Here is an 18,426-nt window from a genome sequence, read left to right on the forward strand (position 1 = left end):
AGATAAAGAAGAGTCAAGGACAGACCTTTCTTCCTCATTGTCTTCTTGCTTCCCCTAACTTAGGAAAGACCAGAAAAGCAAAAACAGAAAGACTCCCTCCTTGACTTTGACTCATATGAACACATTATCGAGGAACTTGTACAACCCACCTAGCAAGTCAACAGAAGCCAGGCTCAGATACTTTCAAATCACTGCCCTGACACAGACAAAAACTTTCCTAAGACTTAAATGCTCCAGAAGTTCACAGCATTTACCGCAGATTCATAAACAGACCAAATTCTCCTCCACTTCAAAACACTTCTTCAAAGCAAGGTGATCAAAAATGTAAAATCTATGAAGTCGAATGAAACAAGCAGTTCCCCAGTGTGAAAATCTAATCTCTGATTAGCAGTTAGCAGAACATCACATGTTATATGTATAATTGGAGTGCGGTACCAGTGGTCTTGTAATGACATTTGTTCGTGAGAAAAAGATCCATCACGTAAACAACCATCCCTATTACTCTACATAAAAAGGTCCCAGAGACATCAAGAACATGGTGACATTTGGTGCTCCTCCATCAGTTTGAACACCACCACCTTCCTCTCTACAAGCTCCTGAAATAAAAATATTCTCAGGCACAGAACCCAATACCACACGCAACATCCCCTCCTCCCAGAGTGTGATTCTGCCCAGGCCTCCCTTCTGCTGTGTTCCAAGGAACTTCTCCCAGGACTACACAACCTTTCGGCGTCATCCTTTGCACTATGAGTCAAAAGAAAACGAACTGGAATGGGTAGCCATAACCACTCACCCTTGATGGCATGAAAACATCAAGGATTCAGTACAATGGTGAAACCCTGGTACCTGTGAAACATGCCACAGGGTGGCCACAGAGACCCCTCTGGAGGAAAGTAGAATTAATCAGCCTTTTTATGCACACACACATGCTGGCTTCACACGTTCAAAAAATAGACCCCGGCTAAGCACAGGGCCTATTTTAGCACTGTCGCCCAAAAACTAGATAGACGGGACTCTCTCCTGTTTAACAAGAACCCTGCCCTCAGCATTCTTGCTGATTTTAGCTGCTGAAGCCTTAAGAATGAAGAAGTAATGTGCAAAGTGTTCTAAAAAAGCACTAAAATTAAAACAAAACAATTTTCACAGGAAGTACTAAGCACAGAGGAATCACAGCACCTGAGTTAACTGGTGTTCCTGTAGACAATTTTCTCTTTGTCATGTGGCCACTGGGCTGGTGTGGAAAAAGATCCCAATGTGTACTTGTTGCACAAATGATTTGATGAGTGACCAAAGTCAGGAGAAACGAGTGCTCCCCAAACGTGAGCTCTTCCGCCTGGCCTGCACCAGCCACTGTACTGCAAGGCTGGCCCCCGGCTAACAGCATGCTTGCAGTGAGAGAGGAAGGAAGGCTCTAGAACTACCACACACCCCAGGCTGGGGTAGTTACCCAAACAAAAGCTGGTCACCAACTTCAACAACTGGCTTGCCACGGCCCAAGTGCGCTGCACTCTTGTCCTGCTACAATGCAGGGGCCTGTCTTCAGGGTCCTGTGCACTGCACAGCTAGCTGTCAGCCCACTATCATTATTTTCACTGTTTTATTACTTCACTGGGAATTCAAATCAGTGTAACCGCGCCTGATGCACCCGGTGAAAAATGGTATCTCCCTCCTCTACTCCTTCACCCTAATGAATTGCCTTTTTCCATATCAAAGAGTAATGAGCACCAAACCACATAATATTTATTCATGGAACAAAAGATATCACATGGTGGGGAGGGGGGAGCAGCAACAGTGCCTGGTGTGCACAGAAGAAAAGCGGGACATTTGAAAAGGGCTCCTGGCTCTGATCCCTGGTAGCACTGGGTTCAATTTATAGGGTAACCCAAACCTTCTGGATCTCCCCATTCTTTCCTGGGAGCCCCTACTTCTTGAAGGAATTCCCTGACTAATGCTTAGAGACTTGCTGCTAAGGGTGGCAGGTCACCAGAGGTAACTGTCTGATAGACTTGACTATGACCTATCCAAACATTTTCTTTCTCTGTGAAATTCCCTAAAAAGCCTCCTCAGCTCTCTTTTATGAGCAATAAGCCAGAATATCCCAGAATATTCTAGATATACCCCACCTTTCCCTGTAGCTTCATGACCTCCATTGTACATGAGGCCCATGAAGGAAGAGCCATAGAAATAGAGCCTCACTTACTTCAATGATAGGAATTTTTTTTTCGTGATGGGGGGGTGGAGGTGGGACCAGGGTTTGAACTCAGGGCTTCATGCATGACACTTGAAAGCGGGTACTCTAATGCTTGGGCCACGCCTCCAGTTCCAATAATATGAATTTTATGCCTACCCACTTTCTGCCTTCATCAATCTCTCATTTGTTCTACAATTTTTCTTTTTAACCTAGAAAACAAGAGTAGGGTCAACCAACTCATCTTTAATCTCTTTCTTTATAGATACTGAGACTGTGTACTCTTGCAAAGGATTCCCAAACTGGGAGGAACAGGATAAAGAGGAGTTATTGCTGAATGAATCATGGCTCTTGAAGATCACTTCCCCCACTGGAACTATATGAGCCACCAAAGTGAAAGGAAAACTCTTTTTTTAAAGTAAGGTGGCTATAAAATAAAGTTCCTTCGAAAATGATGCATGGTTTTGGTAAGAGTGGTTAGAGACAGAGTGAACCTAAAGAATTTTAACCTTAGCATCTAAGTTGTTATTTCTCTCAACCCCCATTTATTAATATTTTTAATTTCTCCATTTAAAAATTCCATTTTGAAAACTGAAAGATTTTTTTAAACAATGAAAAAGGCTTAATTTTTTAACTCACAAAAATAGCTACTTCTTATAACCTGTGCTACCCAGGTGATTATGAATTTATTTTATTTATTTATTTAGTGGTACTAAGGTTTGAACTCAGGACCTACACCTTTAACCACTCCACCAGCACTTTTTTGTGTTGGGTTTTTTTCAAGATAGGATCTCACAAACTATTTACCCAGGCTGGCTTTGAACCAAGATCCTCCTGATCTTTGCCTCCTGAGCAGCTCGGATTACAGGAATGAGCCACTGGCCATGGTTGTGAATTTTAATGGTGAAGAATTTCTTGTCTGGATAATCTTCCTTAAGCCCAATAACCAAATCCTTGTCTTAAGCAATTCACTTGCTCCTTCCTCTTACAGTCTCATTTCTGTAAGTCTGTCAAAGCTAATTATCTCTCTTCTCAAATTTATTGCCCTTTGGTGTATCATGAACACATATATTAGAAAAAGTTGGAGTAAACAACTGAAGTGTGCATTACACTGTGAAGGAAGGACAGACATAAATAATTATTCAAAGCATCCACTCTCTCTCTCTGCTAAAAGAGTAATGAAAATGACATTAGGAAAAGAAGAGAAGACCAAAGCCTCCAGTCCTCTTCCTCTTCCCTATATACTGATTCCTACCCCAGGAGTCAGTACCAGAGACTCCCACACCATTGCTTTAAAACAAAGAAGGAAGCAAAGTTCTCAGGTTTGCAATCCTTTCACATTCCACACCAGAGATAAACTCAAGCCTACCAAACCAGTAACACAAACATCCCTCGGCCCTGTGGAGGGAACAAAGGCAGGATCGGCACAAGCACACTATCATTAAACTCCTTCCTTGAAACTATTGTTACAAACTCTGGAGTGCTCCTCTTGCAACCTCAGCCACAAATTTAAAAGTTAATAAAAAAGCCCTTGAATGATTCATATCGTTCCTTTAAATCAAAGGACAAAATAAAACACTGGAAAAGCAACATGCTATTTGAATTTCAATAGCCTGGATGGCAGATACCCCTGATCCCCAAAGAACCAGTTTCTCACAAGCTGTCACCCTCAAAATCACCTCTCCATCCTCCTAGTGTACTCTAGGCTGCATATGTTTCCCACTCTAACCAAAAAAAAAAAAAAAAATTTGTTAAAAATATTTTTGAGTATGGAAATGTTTTTGAGCAGAGAGATAACTCTTTCTGGTTATTTACTGTCCCGATAAACAACTTTTTCAAATATTCCTTGAGTAGGTTTTGAGAAGGAGGCAGCAGGAAATCCAAATCTGAAATCATTGTTCCCATGCTTCATTAAAGAAAATGAACGTGTTTTTAAAAATTCAATAGCAGCTGCAAACCACTTAGGAATTCCTAGCTAAACTACAAAATAGATTTTCAACCATTTAGCCCAACTTCTAAACTGAGAAACTTGCCTCTCCATATAAACCACCTCTGTTTACCAAACATCAGAGGATGGGAGGGGAAGTGCTGGCTGCAGGGGCTGTGGAAAGTAAGAGGACGTCACAGATCGGGAGAAGCTGAACTGTACACACCGTGGTGAGGAAATACCTTAGATGATTAAAGAAAGAGCAGCACCTTCTACTCTGCAAAGGCAGCCATACTGCAGCCACACTGGGCTCACCAACCGAAGGAGAAAGGATGGACTGAAATGCCGCCATAGATTAGGGTTGAGGACAAAAGGAGCCTGAAACAGAAGCTCAGAGCTGGCAAGCGGAATGTTCCCCTGCCCCTGTCACCTAAGACTTTCTAAAGCTCAACCTCAAGAGTAAATGAGTAAACTAATTTTGTCTCAATGACTTCATATCTGAAAAATTTTGATGAACTCTGACATAAATCATAAAATTTCTTTGCATAAATGTTAACATAAGTCCCCAAACATTCCTGTTTATGAATTCATAGCCAGTTATTGAACTCTTTTCATGGCTATTCTGCCAAGATTAGCCTTGAATTTTCATACCACATTTTTCTTAAATGAAAAACAAGAAGGTCTGAAACATCTTTTTGTAAGTTATCTATATTTTTCTAATTCCATAATAATGTAAGGTCTGTATCTAGTCACTTACTACTGTTACAGATCATCTGTGGACTCTTTCCAAAAAATTTAAGAAAATGTTTTCCAGAAGGAATTATAAATTATAAATTAGATGTTTGTCACAGCAAAGCTGTAATCTCAATAGTCTTTGGAAAATACAAGACAGCTGTCTACGTTGTATATAGGTGAAAGTCATCCTTAAAAGAAAACATTCCAGGGCAAGAAAGAAACAGATCCAAGAGAAACCAGAAGCAAACACAAAAAAAGTAAGATGCCCTCCTCAGAGGGACAATAGAGAAGCTAAACAATCAAGGAAGAGTCAGAGGGTGGAATTACCAGAGCAGCGGCTTTTAGACTCTTAGTTTATAATACTGGATGGCTGAGGTTCAAGACAAGAGAAGTTTCTTATTTTATGTACCCAACCATCTCCTGCTATTTAAACTACTGAAGTAGAAGAAATCTAGGTGTCTTGGGGATGAAGCCCCTTCCCAATCCTACACTGAGCACAAAGCTGGGCTAAATTTGCTGACCACAGGCTTTTGTCACCAGGAGGCCATGTGGCCCAGTTACATGGCAAAAAGAGTCTAATGGGGCGCCACAGTCATAAATTAAAGCACCATGCTTAGTTTACAGGGATTACTTTGTAGAGAAAGTATAGTGTGTAGGCCTCTAATCACCTGCCTTTCCACCCTTGGTTTATTTCTCTGGTTCATCTCACTGCCATCCACACCTTGTTCAAGGTTCCAGGTCTACCGCCACTGTGACAAAGGTGAAAGGAGATGGTGGTAAAGGAGACAGAAAAAGAGGGACACACAAGGGAGAGATAGGTGAGGCCAAGAGACAGCAAAGATGGGGTCCTCACTACAAAACAGCAGGGCCGAGCAAGGGCAGTGTCTCTGTGGACCTGCATTCTGGCTCCCATTCAAACTGATCAGACAAGTCAAGTAGTGGGGCTGCTACTAGGAAGAGTGTGGCTATTCACACAAGCTGTTTGGACAAGTTTTCCAGGAAAGAACTGTGCAGTCAGGTAAAGGCAGAGGAATGTACAAGCCAAGAGCATGGATGCTGGAGCCAGACTGCTCAGCCACTGTAAAACACAGGCTACAATTATGATCTCGGTGGAAGAAAGCTGCTAAGCCAACTGGATTTCACAATAACCAAGAACTCAGAAGAAGGACCATCGTCAGGCCACTTCAGGGCCTGAATAATGAGAGACGACAGGACTTCTCACTGTCTAAACAAATGCAGTGGGGTGACTGTCAGGCAAGTCCATTTTGATGCATTTTCTACAGTTGGTCAGGTCAGCAGGTTGTTATTACCGTGTTACACAGATGACTGGATTAGTCAGGGTAATTTAACCTGTAGGAAGTGGCAACTCGCAGACCTGAGATTTTCCTGGTCCACTGTAACGCATACCCACAGACCCTTCCCTCCGGGTAACTGTGACTCCTGCTGAAACACACATCTGACACAGTAAGCCCCACACTCAGGCCTGATAAACACACAGCTCAGGAAAGGGAAAGAGGGCCACCACCTTGTTAAAGGAAGGGAATTCCCTCTCCACTCTCACAGAATGAGCTGGAGCTGGTTGGCCCACCTCCTACTTCAGAGGCCTCCTCTTAGGACCAGCTAGAAAGTAAGACTTCTGTCAATTCCTGTAAGACTGCTATTCTGTCAGATACACAGCATTTAAGGAACTAATAGAGTTCTATGTGAAGATCAACAGCAGTTACTGGAGTTCTTGCTTATTTTAAGGCCATGTTTTTAGGGACACAATTGTCATTTGCCCTAAAATGGGCTGTAATAAGAATAAGATGCTATATTAAACTATTTTAGAGTAAGAGATTTTTCTGGGCCAGCTTTTTTCTGTTCATACTTATTACATATATAGGAAATCTATGCTACAGAAATTCTCACATATGTATAAGGATGTATGGATAGCATATGTTGCAACATTTAATTAACAAAAAATGAGAAGCCAACTAGAGTGTCAGCTCATTCATTGCATTATGGAATATTCACAATATGAAATGCTCTCTAGCAGTTAGGAAGACTCAGTTAAGAAGCTGTGTGTACCAACTGAGGCTGGGGATGTAGCTCAGTGATAAAGAGCCTGCCTAGCTTCCTCAAGGGCCTTGAGTTCAGCCCTGAGCACCTGAAAAAAATAAAATAAAATAAACATTTGAAATGGAAAAAAATGTATCAGAGAATAATTATTTAATATGATTCCACTTATATAGAAAAACTAATGTGGTTATACACATTATTAAGACATATATACAAACAAACAGAAGACCCAGAGAGAGACAGCAAGCCACGGTAACTTCTAGGGAAGCACCACTCTTATGAGTAAGGAATTAAGCCACTTCTTACTCTATTTACTTTCATTTAGTAATTTATTCAACAAATATTTAGAGTTCCTCCCGTGTACAGGTCAGCCCTTTTGGAATCATAAGTATATAAAAATGAATAAAAACGCAAAGCCCCTGACTTCCTCTTTCTCCAGTGTTCCAGCCAATTGAAAAAGTTTCACTGGGACATTGTCAATCATCCAGGCAGCCCTTCTCATCTCTGAACAGCTTTCATTTTCACAAATTTGGTTTTTAAAATATATATTACATCTAAACCTGACTTCTAATAGCTACCAACCATTGATTCTAAATGTATTCCCTTGAAGTCATAAACAGCACATCGAATCCTTTCTTCAAATGACAGCCCTCCAAATATTGGAAGAAAGCAACCCTGTCACCCCTCCATCAGACCAAACACCACCAGCTCTTCCCACTGCTCTCCAAGTGACATGGTTTCAAATCCTTGCGCCTCCCTGCTTTATCCCTTCTAAATGCCCTCTTCTTTGCCTAATGTCTAAAAGCTTGATGTCAGAGGCTCCAGTGGTTCATGCCTGTAATCCTAGCTACTCAGGAGGCAGAGATCAGAGGATAGAGTTTCAAATCCAGCCCTGGCAACTAGTTCTCTAGACCCTATCTTGAAGATACCCAACACAAAACAAGGCAGGCGGAGTGGCTCAAGTGGTAGAGCACCTGCCTAGCAAGCGTAAGCCACCCCCACTATAGCAAATAAAATAAAATAAAATATAAACAAAAGCTTGGTGTCAAATGATAATCAAGTGTCACCTAGTCAGAAGAAAGAAAACAAAATAAACAGAAATTCATCTTAATTTTTAACAACCATCCCCTAATCCTTTCTCAGCAGTGCCAGTGAATCCACTGCTCCCCAAAGTTACTTTGTTTAAAAAAGAGTGTAACAAACTTTATTACAAAAGCAACACTTGCAAGAAGATACAAAGCATTTAGTACCCTCAGGGTTTTCCTAAATGTTAGTTTATTAATTGTTTCCATTAATGAGTTTGACACAACCACAAACACCACTTGAGGAGCTACTCTGAAATGTGAAACTGCCTTAATGTAGTCTGATCAGAACAAGGAGGTCCTTTCGCCACCGAGTGCCCAGTGGCTAGGGTAATGCCCAGCGGGCAGCATTTGTTCAATACAGATCCATTAGACCAGTCTACTTTTGGGCGGGAAGCAACACCAAGTGACATAAAAGTCCTTCCTCAAAACATGGCTAACATGGCCAGCAGACTTGCCACACTATCTCGTTTGATCCTAATAATCAAGCCATGAGATGAAAGGAATAACAGCTGATAACCTTCCCAGCAGGCAAGGAGACAAAGCCAACAGTCATGAAGTAAAAGTCAGAAGGTCCCCAGCCAGCTAGAACAGACCTGAAACACAAGACAGTCTTCCACAAACTGCCTCTCGGATAATTACCTCCTTGCAGTGTCTAAGTAACAAGAGTGTTTCCAAAAGGCTATAATGGAGGCCACACTGCACAAACCCATCCTCTATTGGGTTCTCAACACTCGAGGGGAGCTTGTGGGTCAAAGCAATGTTCGTCCACAGCATCAATACGACATTTTGGGTCAGGTAATTCTTTGGTGAGGGTATTTTGTAGAGTTTCTCAGCTTCTTCCATTAGACACCCTGCAGCAATCCTCAAAGATGTCCATGTTTGATTAAGGACTCAGTTCCCAGTTCTGACCAATGAATGGATAAATTAAATTTAAAAGTCACATGTTCCTGGGGTAAATCTTCACCAGAGGAGAATCATCAAATTAAAGGAATCCTACAGAGATTCCCTTTGGATGGCATCACTTAAGAGAGCATGGAAATATTTTAAGAACACCATTGTTTTTGCAGATACAAGCAATAGAGCCATTAGCTCTTAAAAATACTCATTCAAGTTTCAGCAAAGTCTGAAGGTTCCAAAAGATGAGTAAAAGCATTCTTTACTTCTGTAGACCTCTGAGGTACCAAGCGCTGCTTACCACAAATAAGCAAGACCAATCATCTCTCCCATGTTCTGAGGATGCTCATTCCCTTTGCTTAAAGCTGTCCAGGGCTCCCATCCCTTTAGATCCACTCACAATCACTGAGCTCCTTTCAGCACCTAACAATCAAAGTCAGAAAAATAATCAAGAAGAAAGGGCACCAGAGCTTGTCCCTCAGAGCTGGGGATCCTTTTGAGTCCCAGGTACAACCAACCAGGTTGAGGCTACACAAGTGAACTCACAGCACTTCAGCCTTTCCTTGTGAAGGGAAATAAGCCCTGCTCAGATAAGTGTTCTGAAGGTGGAGACAGATGTGTACCCTAATCACTGTACTCTAATCACTTCTTCACACGCAGAAGTAAATGCTGAAGTAATTGAGTGTTGGACTACACAATCAGATTGTAGCCACCAGGATAGGGATTTAAGGGTTAGAAAGGAAATTCTGGAAGGAGTTAAGAGTTAACAATTTTACTAACATTTTCTACAGCTGTCAAGCCATTGCCAAAGGAGATCAATGTTAGTTAATAGTATTTTAAAAGATCCTACTTCAATATAAGGTCATTTCCAGCCAATGGGAGGTCCAATATAATTAGAATGAGGTCACCGAACTATTCGTAAGGAGTCACTTTCCTTGTGTCAAAGGAACTACCACAAGCTTTTTTTATTGAATTCCCTCAAGAACAGTATACTTGCCTTAAAAAAATTTTTTGAGGCATATTAGTAATATTCTTTTCCTTTGCATGTGTGTCTGCAGCCCTAAGGAAACACAGGTTTTCCCAAGTGGAGAAGGAACTCAAAAGCCTCTCCCCATTTATCAGATGGAAAAGCCAAACAGAGTTAAAAATAAAAATAAAGTGTGAGCTTCCTCTCCAACCTGCTGACTGGAACTCTATGATCTTTAAGTAATAAACAGTAAGCCCTCGACTCCATTTCTGAGTAATTTATCCAGCCTTATTTATTCTATTCTTTAAACTTTCTTATACTTAAACAAACAAAATAAGTGAAGGAGAAATAATCAGTTCTTGGTGGTAGCTGATTTTCCTGAAGCTGAATGTCAATTCACAAAACTGAATGATGAATGTTTGGAATATGTCCACTTGAAAAGCATGGTAGATTTTAAAGAAAAACTTATTGGTGGGAGGAGGGGGGCTTAAAACTTTAATCAATCATCTGTAAATGAGATTTTTTTTTTTCAGATACCAATGTCAAATTAGTTTGGAACAACAGGAAAGTCAAACATATATATTTTTTTTTCTTAAAATATCATGGGGAAAGGATACAAAAGCCTAAAGCTGGAAGCTGCTAAGTAGTCAGTGGCAGCCAGCTGCACTGTGGCTCACTTCTGTAATCCCAGCTACTCAGGAGGCAGAGATCAGGAGGATCGAAGTTCGAAGCCAACCAGAGGCAAATAGTTTTTGAGACTCTATCTCAAAAACACCCAATACAAAACAGGGCTGCCTTAGTGGCTCAAGTAGTAGAACCTGCCATGAATTCAAATCCCAGTACTGCCAAAAAACAAACAAACAAAAAACCAGTAGCACCAAGGACTATGATGATTACAAAAATCCACTATTACCTTAAAATTAGATAGAATAATAATACAAACCTATAAAACACTGTCAAAGTCTGGAATGCAAGAGCAGGATCCAGCATTTTAACTTTTAAGAAGTACTACAGGCTGTGTATCAAAATGTCCAATGAATGAAGTCAAAACTTCAGTCTATGCTCTATTTTTTGTGCTAAGGAAGACTAAGCAATGTATAAAATCAAATCCACACTACACCCAAAATGGTTTCTTATCCAATTGTTTCATTAGATACGAGAGCCAGCAGCACCAAAATTAAATTTCTCCTTCTCTTATTGCTTCTTCCCAGTCTTTGGTAAAACTGTTAAAGATCCAGAAAAAGACCAAAAGGTTGGCAGTAGGAGAGACAGGAAAGCCACCAGTAGGTACATACAGGACCATCAGCTTTTGAATAACAGAGTGAAAAATGTAATGCTATTTGAGAGACTTAAAAGGCAGATATTATGAAAATCTTGAGAGGGGGTTTTAAATGTTACTCGTTGTGAGCTTTGGATGTCTGATTGATTGCTTTCACACTTCTCTATGATGGATAATGTGGGAAGACAGACGTTAGCCATTGTAAAGCTCAAGAATGCAGCACAGGACTGTTAATGACAAACAGCACACACACACACACAATCCCAAGAGGCACCAGATAAAACAGAAGTGCTTCAAATGTGTCTAAGAATGACTACATACCATTCAAAATGGTTTATTGCAGCAGGTTCTTTCTATGGTACTAGCACCAGGGTGTGAGTGTGTGTGTGTGTGTGTGTGTGTGTGTGTGTGTGTGTGTAAGAGAGACAGAGACAGAGAGACAGAGATTCCCCATTCCCATTCTTATTTTAACCAAATAGAAGAACGGTGTCAGGAAATCTCTTTACCGATGGACTACTGGTCTTAAAAAGCTATTTAGAAAATAACTCTATATAAGTCTATTTTAATGTCTAAGATCCCAACCTTCTTAAAGAAATGTTAGTCAACCATGACCAGGACAGCTCATTTCTCTCATAACAGGTGAAGAAAACTCGAAAAATGTTCTAAAGTTTGTCCCTACAATTCTAAAAAGACAATGGAAAGTATCAGTGGCACTATTTGAACTGTTCCCTTTCCGTAGGAAGGAACTCAGCCTGAAGAGTTGGTGTACATTAATGATTAACTAAGTGAACTTCTGCTTTTCTGACTGCTGGCTGCCAGGTACTAAATAAAATGTATCACAACCAAAAAATATAACAGAATTACATGTATGAGAGCCTTCAAAAAAAAGATTCTTGTGGAAGTTCACAAAGCTCTTCACAAACTCAAGGCACACTAAGTCGGTCTATGCAAAGCTTCTCCAAAGATGACTATCTGTCCTATCACCCCTGATAATGCAAGGAAGACGTTAACATAGGAAAGATGTAGAAATGAATTGCTGCATGATCTTGACAAAAAACCTGATCTTGCCAAAAAACCTGATCTTGCCTAAAAAATAAGATGGCAAACCCGATTCATTTCTAAGGAAGCTCAACACTGAACTAATAATGTTCACATGTCATGGATTTATTCCAGGACTGCATGAGAGCATTTTGGATGGGGCGGAGTCATCTCCAATACTCTTGTGTATTTCCAAATAAATTGTATGTGATAAGCTTTTTGGTACAAGCATCACACAGACTTACACAGTCTATAAACGTTCTACAAATTAAGTACACTCCAAAAGTTATGATGGCGATAATATGGTGAAAATGAGTATGAAACAGCAAAGGTCTTCTCACCCAGAGAGAAAGATACTGCCATTTTGAAAACTGAATTGTGCTACTTTTTGATATGCCCGAATGATTATGCCCTTGTCAAATCAATCTATCTTTGGACTTGAAATTGGTCAATTGTAATTTAAATTAAAACTGTAACCAAGACCTCAGTTCCAAGTATAGCAAATGAGCATATTTTGTTACCATAAGCAAACCATTTTAGGAAAGCACACCTTTTCCACCTAGATTCTTTGATAGGTGAAATCAGTAGTTCTCATCAACAAGTTTTTTGGGGAAAATCCCCTCTGTATAAATAAAGTGAAGGTATTTGGGGTAGGGATGGGAAGTCATTCGAGTATGTGTCTAGAGAGGACCTGTCACCTAGAAGTGCTGCCTGCTCTATCAACTGGCCTGCAGAGAACCACACCAGCCCCAAACAGCCTGGAGACCTCCTCACCCTCTTTGCTTTTGACTTGCTAGTTTGGTTTTCTGTTTGTTTTTCATGCCTATGCTTGTAAATGTATAAGATAGGAAAACAAATCAAAAGAGGTAAAGCCCTCATTAGATTGCCTTCTTAATCCAAGCCAGGCAGAAAGAGAATGAATCGATATTCAGTACTTTGGACATATTGGCTCTAGGAAGGTAAACAACAGCAATAAAACAGGAATCCTATTCACCTGTATTTTTATCATCATTTATTATTTGGCTGTGGTTGATCATCGTTTTTCTTTAGGGCTTTCCAAATAAGAGTACCCAATCTTAGAACTAAATTTAATTGCTCTGTGCCTCACTGGAGCGCAACTGTAATCCAGTAGTCAATTCAAGAAAATGAAGATTAACATTTTCTTTATAACCTCTGTCTTTAAGATTTTTATCTCGTACATAGGCTAAGTTAAAGTACTTTCATTTCAGAGGCAGATGTGAACTTTTAAACTAATTATATTGAAGGGAAATATAACTTGTAGAGGAGGCTTTTTTTGTTTTGTTTTTTTCTTTTAGGACTGAGAATGTACACCTCTTTGCTTCTGAGTTAAGGCTGTTTGTTTTCATTACATACTTCACAATGGTATTGTGATCAGAAGAATTCCAAATTCTTTGTATTCTGCCAGAAAGAATTCATGGCAGGTCACGTGAATGTAAAGGGAGTTTATTAAAAGTTAGGGGAAAGAAAAACAAAGGGAAGAGTGATGGTGCCCAGGCGGAAGTCAGAGGCTGAGAGCCCTTTAGGTGCTTTTAAAACCTACCATAACCTATGGGAAGGGGCGGACCAGGGGATTCGTATTCAATAATCAATGAGTGGGGAGGCCCTGGGCAGCTCCCAACCAGGTGAGGGTGGTCTGGGCCATCCCCGGGCAACCTACATGAGCCCCAAACTTTTCCTACTTCTATCCTGCCTCAGTGTCAGTGAGAGATGCGTTTGGGACACAGGTGAAGCTAGAATACACTAATCTGTACACGGCCTTGGTATTTACGTAAGTCTAACTAACAAGTTAAATTATTGTCACAAAAAATGATAGGAAAAATTTATCTTCAGGCAATCGTTTCTTCAAGTGTTGCTAACTTGCTAAATGAAGATTCATTATGAAATTTATAGCTGATGTCTTCATTGTGAAGTAAGCACTACGTTTTCATTTTCAAAAGCTCCTGCTTGGGCTTTTGGCCTCCCAGAAACGTCAAAATGCCGGCTTGTTTCCACCTGCGGGGGTAGTGCCAACCAGGGGTGCGCACTCTGAGTCCTCCTCTAACCAATTGGGGTGGGGGGGCTAACCAGTGAGAACATAAACATGAAAACTTTCTGGTCGCTAACTCTACTCCTAGTCGCGATCAAAAGTGATCCAGCACTGGGAAGACACTGGCTTTTGTTCCAGAATCACCCAGATAGCGAGGTAAGCGCCCCGACAGTCCTTCATCCCTAAAGGTCGGGCGCTATTCCACGGGTCAGGAATTTTGGAGTCTCACTCAAAAAGTCCATTTCCACGCCCTCTGTGAGCGTGGGTGTATAAACACGAAAAGGGCACGAGGGGTGGGCCAGAATGGAGTCCTAAATGCCTTCCCAATTCTACTCCAGTGTCAGGTTCACAAAGTGAGTCTCCTCTTCCGCTGAGGGCGCGAGCGGGGCGGAGCTGGGAGGACGCGCGAAGTGCGGGAGAAATGGGTACAAGCAGGGTACCCGGGCTTCAGTCACGCTGCAGGGCCCGCCCCGCCTCCGGGACAACCAGCAAAGCTACTGTGTGTCAGTGGCTTTCGGCTTCCTGTTTGTAAGCGAAAAGCTCCCTCCCCGACTTGGGACCCGCGATCGGCCTCTAACCGAGCCAGCCCCGCGCTCGCGCGGCCCCGGGCGACGGAGGGGGCAGGGCTCGGACGCAGCGCCCCTCCCCAGGCTGCGCTGCGCTGCGAGGCGGACAAAGCGCCTCCCGCACCTTCCCCCACGGCCGCGTTCCAAGAGGGAGGGGAAGGCGGGCCGGAGGGAATGGAGGAGGAGGCGGGGAGGGAGCGGAGGAGGGGAGGAGGAAGGCGCAGCCGGCGGGACCGGGCTGGAGCGCGCCGGAGAGAAGGGCGGGGAGGAGGGGCTGGGCGGCCTCGGGGAGCCGGGAGGAGGGAAGGTTCTTCAAGCCCAAGATAAACAAATTGTTCCTCTTCACGTGCAGGGCGGGGGAGGGGGGGGTGGAGGGAGGAGATGGGGAGCGAGCGCCGTGGCCTCTCTTCTCCTCCCATCCCCTCCCCCAAGCCGGCTCTTTGTCACCGAGCGCCCGGCGAAAACCCGCGGCGGCACTGACACCACCCCCGGATCGCCCAGGACTCCGGCCAAGGGGCGTGCGCGGATGAGAAGCCGCACACGGAAAGGGCCGCCCGCGCGGCTCTGCGCCGCCGATCGGAGCGCGGTGTGCACGGGATCCGTGCGCTCCATCCAGCCTTCCCATCGCCCGGCCCTTCCCGCACACCGCGGGCGCGGAGGGGAGGAGGGCAGACACCTTTCCCAAGCTTCCGGCCTCCCCCCGCCGAGAGAGGAAGGCCAGGGAGCCCGGCAGAGAAGATAAGAGAAAGGATTCCACCCTCGGGTTAGGGGGTAGGAACAGCCCCTTCCTCCCCAAGAAGTTAAGCCATTGGCTGCTCCTCCTACCGCGAACCCACCCACCCAGCCATTTAAGCCTCTTTCACCTCCCTGCTCCCCCCACTCCTCCGGGCTCGTAACGCGGGCTCCGTAAAGTTGGCGGAGAGCGGGGCGGGGGGCGAGGCGGAGAGGGATCGGAGCGAGCAAGTTGGAGGGGAGGAGGGGAAGAACCCCAAGCCAAGCTGTATAGCAGGGACTCGGCGCCAGCCCCCGCCCCGGCGGGCCGCGTCCCTCCCGACCCTCCAGGCGGCTCCACCTGCCGGGCTAGCCCAGGGTCCCCAGCGGCGAGCGCAGCGCACTCGAGCCCCGCATCCGCGCGCGCTCCCGCGAGCGCGCGCGCGCGCTCGTAGCCACCCTCGCTCATTTCTCGCCCACTTCAAAGTTCATTCACAAAACTCTCAGACTTTCTCAGCCCAAAAGGGGTGAGCGGGGAGAGAGGAGGCGAGAGACTCCCCCTTCCCCCCTTCTCCCTAGAGGTCGAGGGCCTGGTGCCCGCCGGGAATCCGAGACAGCATCAATTTCGCTCTGCACCCGGCGGATGTGATGAGAGGGGTGGGCGAAAGGGGACGCGTCTGGGGAGGCGCGGCGAGAGGTGAAGTGGGGGGCGGTGAAGAGAAGCAGGGATTCAACTCCGGGGTTCACTCTTTCAAATCGGTATGGAAGAAAGGGAGGGGGGAAACTTTTCCAGCCCACTCCGGCGCTCCTCGAGGTTCCCTCCGCCCCTCGCAGTCGTGACTGGCTTCTCCCCCTCTCGCCCCCTCCTCCCCAAACCTGACAACCCTGACAGATTAACAGGTAGCGGCAACCACTGTTTTTTTTTTTTCTTTCCCGAGAAAAGTTGACGTTAACCCTTCGGCTTCGTGCAAATCAGACCCTTCACACCCCCATGTAAGAAGCTCCACGCCCCCCCCACCGCGCGCGCGCCCCGAGCCCGCTTGCCAGTGCGCCCTCACCATGATCAGTGTGTGGTTCCTCTGCTCAGCCGAGGTAGCCTCCGCATCTTGCTGGGGTTTGCTGGGGTGCTGCTGCTTGCCGGTGCCGGCGCCTGATTTCTTGGCCCTCTGCTCCAGGGTCCTCTGGTAGAGGCTCACGGTGTCCCGGCGCTCCAGCTCCAGCTGCTCCACCTGAGCCTGCTGGTACCTGTTCTCGCAGTTGACGTGGTGCCGCCGGCAGCCCTCGATGCGCTGGCGGAGCCGCTCGACCACCGTGCTGTGCTTGGGAACGACGGCCGAGCTGCCGCCGGGGCCCCCGGAGCCGCCGCCGCCGCCGGCAGCGGGGTGATTGCTATTCGGAGCAGCGGGAGTACTATTATTCACACCGATCCCGGCCGCGCCGAGGCTGCTGTTCAGGCTACTGTTGATGCAAATACTACTGCTATTCGCGGCAGCAGCGGGGGCTGCGAAATCCCCCATCCTGCTCCCCGGGCACACTATTTTGGAAGAACTTTTTTTATCCACCCCCCTATCAGCCTCCTCCTTGGGTCCAAGGATTAAAATAGTTTAAGTGGAACGCGGGGGAGACGCAAACACATGGATGGAAACAGCGATCCCGACGGGGCGAAGAAAAAAAAAAGGGGGGGGAAGAGATTTTGGGGTGGTTTTTTTTTGTTTCCTTTTTTAAACTGTAAAGCTCCAGGGAAAAAAAGAGGGGGGGTTGTTATCGGAATACCATCAGACACCTATCAACAAAAAGAATCACAACAAACTGAGCCAGCAGCAAATCGGGTTGCAACTCAAGGGGAGATCCGCTCCTCGCCTGCCTTCTTTTTATAATCCATTATTTTCTAATAAATTCCAGGAGATTTCCGGTGGTTGGCACGCATTTTCTCCCTACGTACCGAAAAACACACCCCATGTACACACACAAGCATCTGCCTCCAGTGCGGACACGCGCGACACACACTCACTCCACACCGCATCGGAAAACGGCAAGCTTGCTTATTGCATTTTCCTTCCACAAAAAAGTTTTGGTGTTTATGCCGCCCCGTGTTCTCAAAGTACTTTGGCTGCTCAGTTGCATTTCACAGGAGCCTAGATATCGGATCCTCGGGCTGGGGGAAGTAAACACATGGACAGTCCGAGGCGACTGCAAAAGTAGATCGGTGAAGTCCTTTGCAAAACGCCGCGCGGAGAGCAGCCCCTAACGCTCGGCTGGGCTGCCGCTGCCGCCGCTGCTCCTGCCACCATCACAATGATCAACTGCTCGCCGCCGCCTCCTCCTCCTCCTCTCGCTCCTCCACCTCCTCCTCCTCCTCCATGCCAGCGGAGTGATATCAGGACGCGCGAGCTCAGTAAACACGGCAGCGGCAGCGGCTGGAGCCGTGAGACAAGCCCGGGGACACGGCGCAAAACCCGGCCCGGACTCTCACCCGGCAGGAGCGGGCGCGGCGCGCATCGCCACCCGGCTCCCGCCCCCCGCCTCCGTCGCCTCGCCCTCGCCGCCCCTCCCACGGCCCCGAGCTCGCTACTCCGCTGGCTGGGAAGCCCGAGCTGCCTGGAACCAGGAAAAGAAAGATTCTGGGGAGGAGGGGGGGGGGGTGATCTCAGAAATCAATCAACTTTTGACGTGTGTGTTGTGTGTGTGCGCGCGCGCGCGTGTGTGTGTGTGAGATGTGGTGTGTGAGTCCGCGCGCGCTTGTGTGTACGTGTGCGCGTGTGAGTGCGCGCGCGCGCCTGTGCGCGAGGACAGCCGCGGGGACGCGCCTGTCTGGATTTCCTTATTCCAAACGAGGTATCTATCTATCCATCAGGCGAGTCCAAGTCGTTGTTACACATTTATGCGTTGTGTTGCAGAATTGTGCATGACCAGGCAGAAACATTGCAGCTT

At 45.5% G+C, this 18,426-nt stretch overlaps 1 protein-coding gene across 1 annotated transcript in view; it reads right to left on the reverse strand.

Moving 5' to 3' along the window:
• Maml3 (mastermind like transcriptional coactivator 3) overlaps positions 1–17,999 on the reverse strand; it is a 388,069-nt gene extending 370,070 nt beyond the window's left edge. Inside the window, exon 1 of the mRNA XM_020171474.2 lies at positions 16,554–17,999. Within this exon, the coding sequence (XP_020027063.1) occupies positions 16,554–17,012 (459 nt within the window). The 5' untranslated portion in view covers positions 17,013–17,999. The remainder of the gene's footprint in view (positions 1–16,553) is intronic.
• Positions 18,000–18,426: the final 427 nt, after the last annotated feature.

This window comes from Castor canadensis, chromosome 9 (genome assembly GCF_047511655.1).
Source record: "Castor canadensis chromosome 9, mCasCan1.hap1v2, whole genome shotgun sequence".
In the NCBI taxonomy this organism is placed as follows: domain Eukaryota; kingdom Metazoa; phylum Chordata; class Mammalia; order Rodentia; family Castoridae; genus Castor; species Castor canadensis.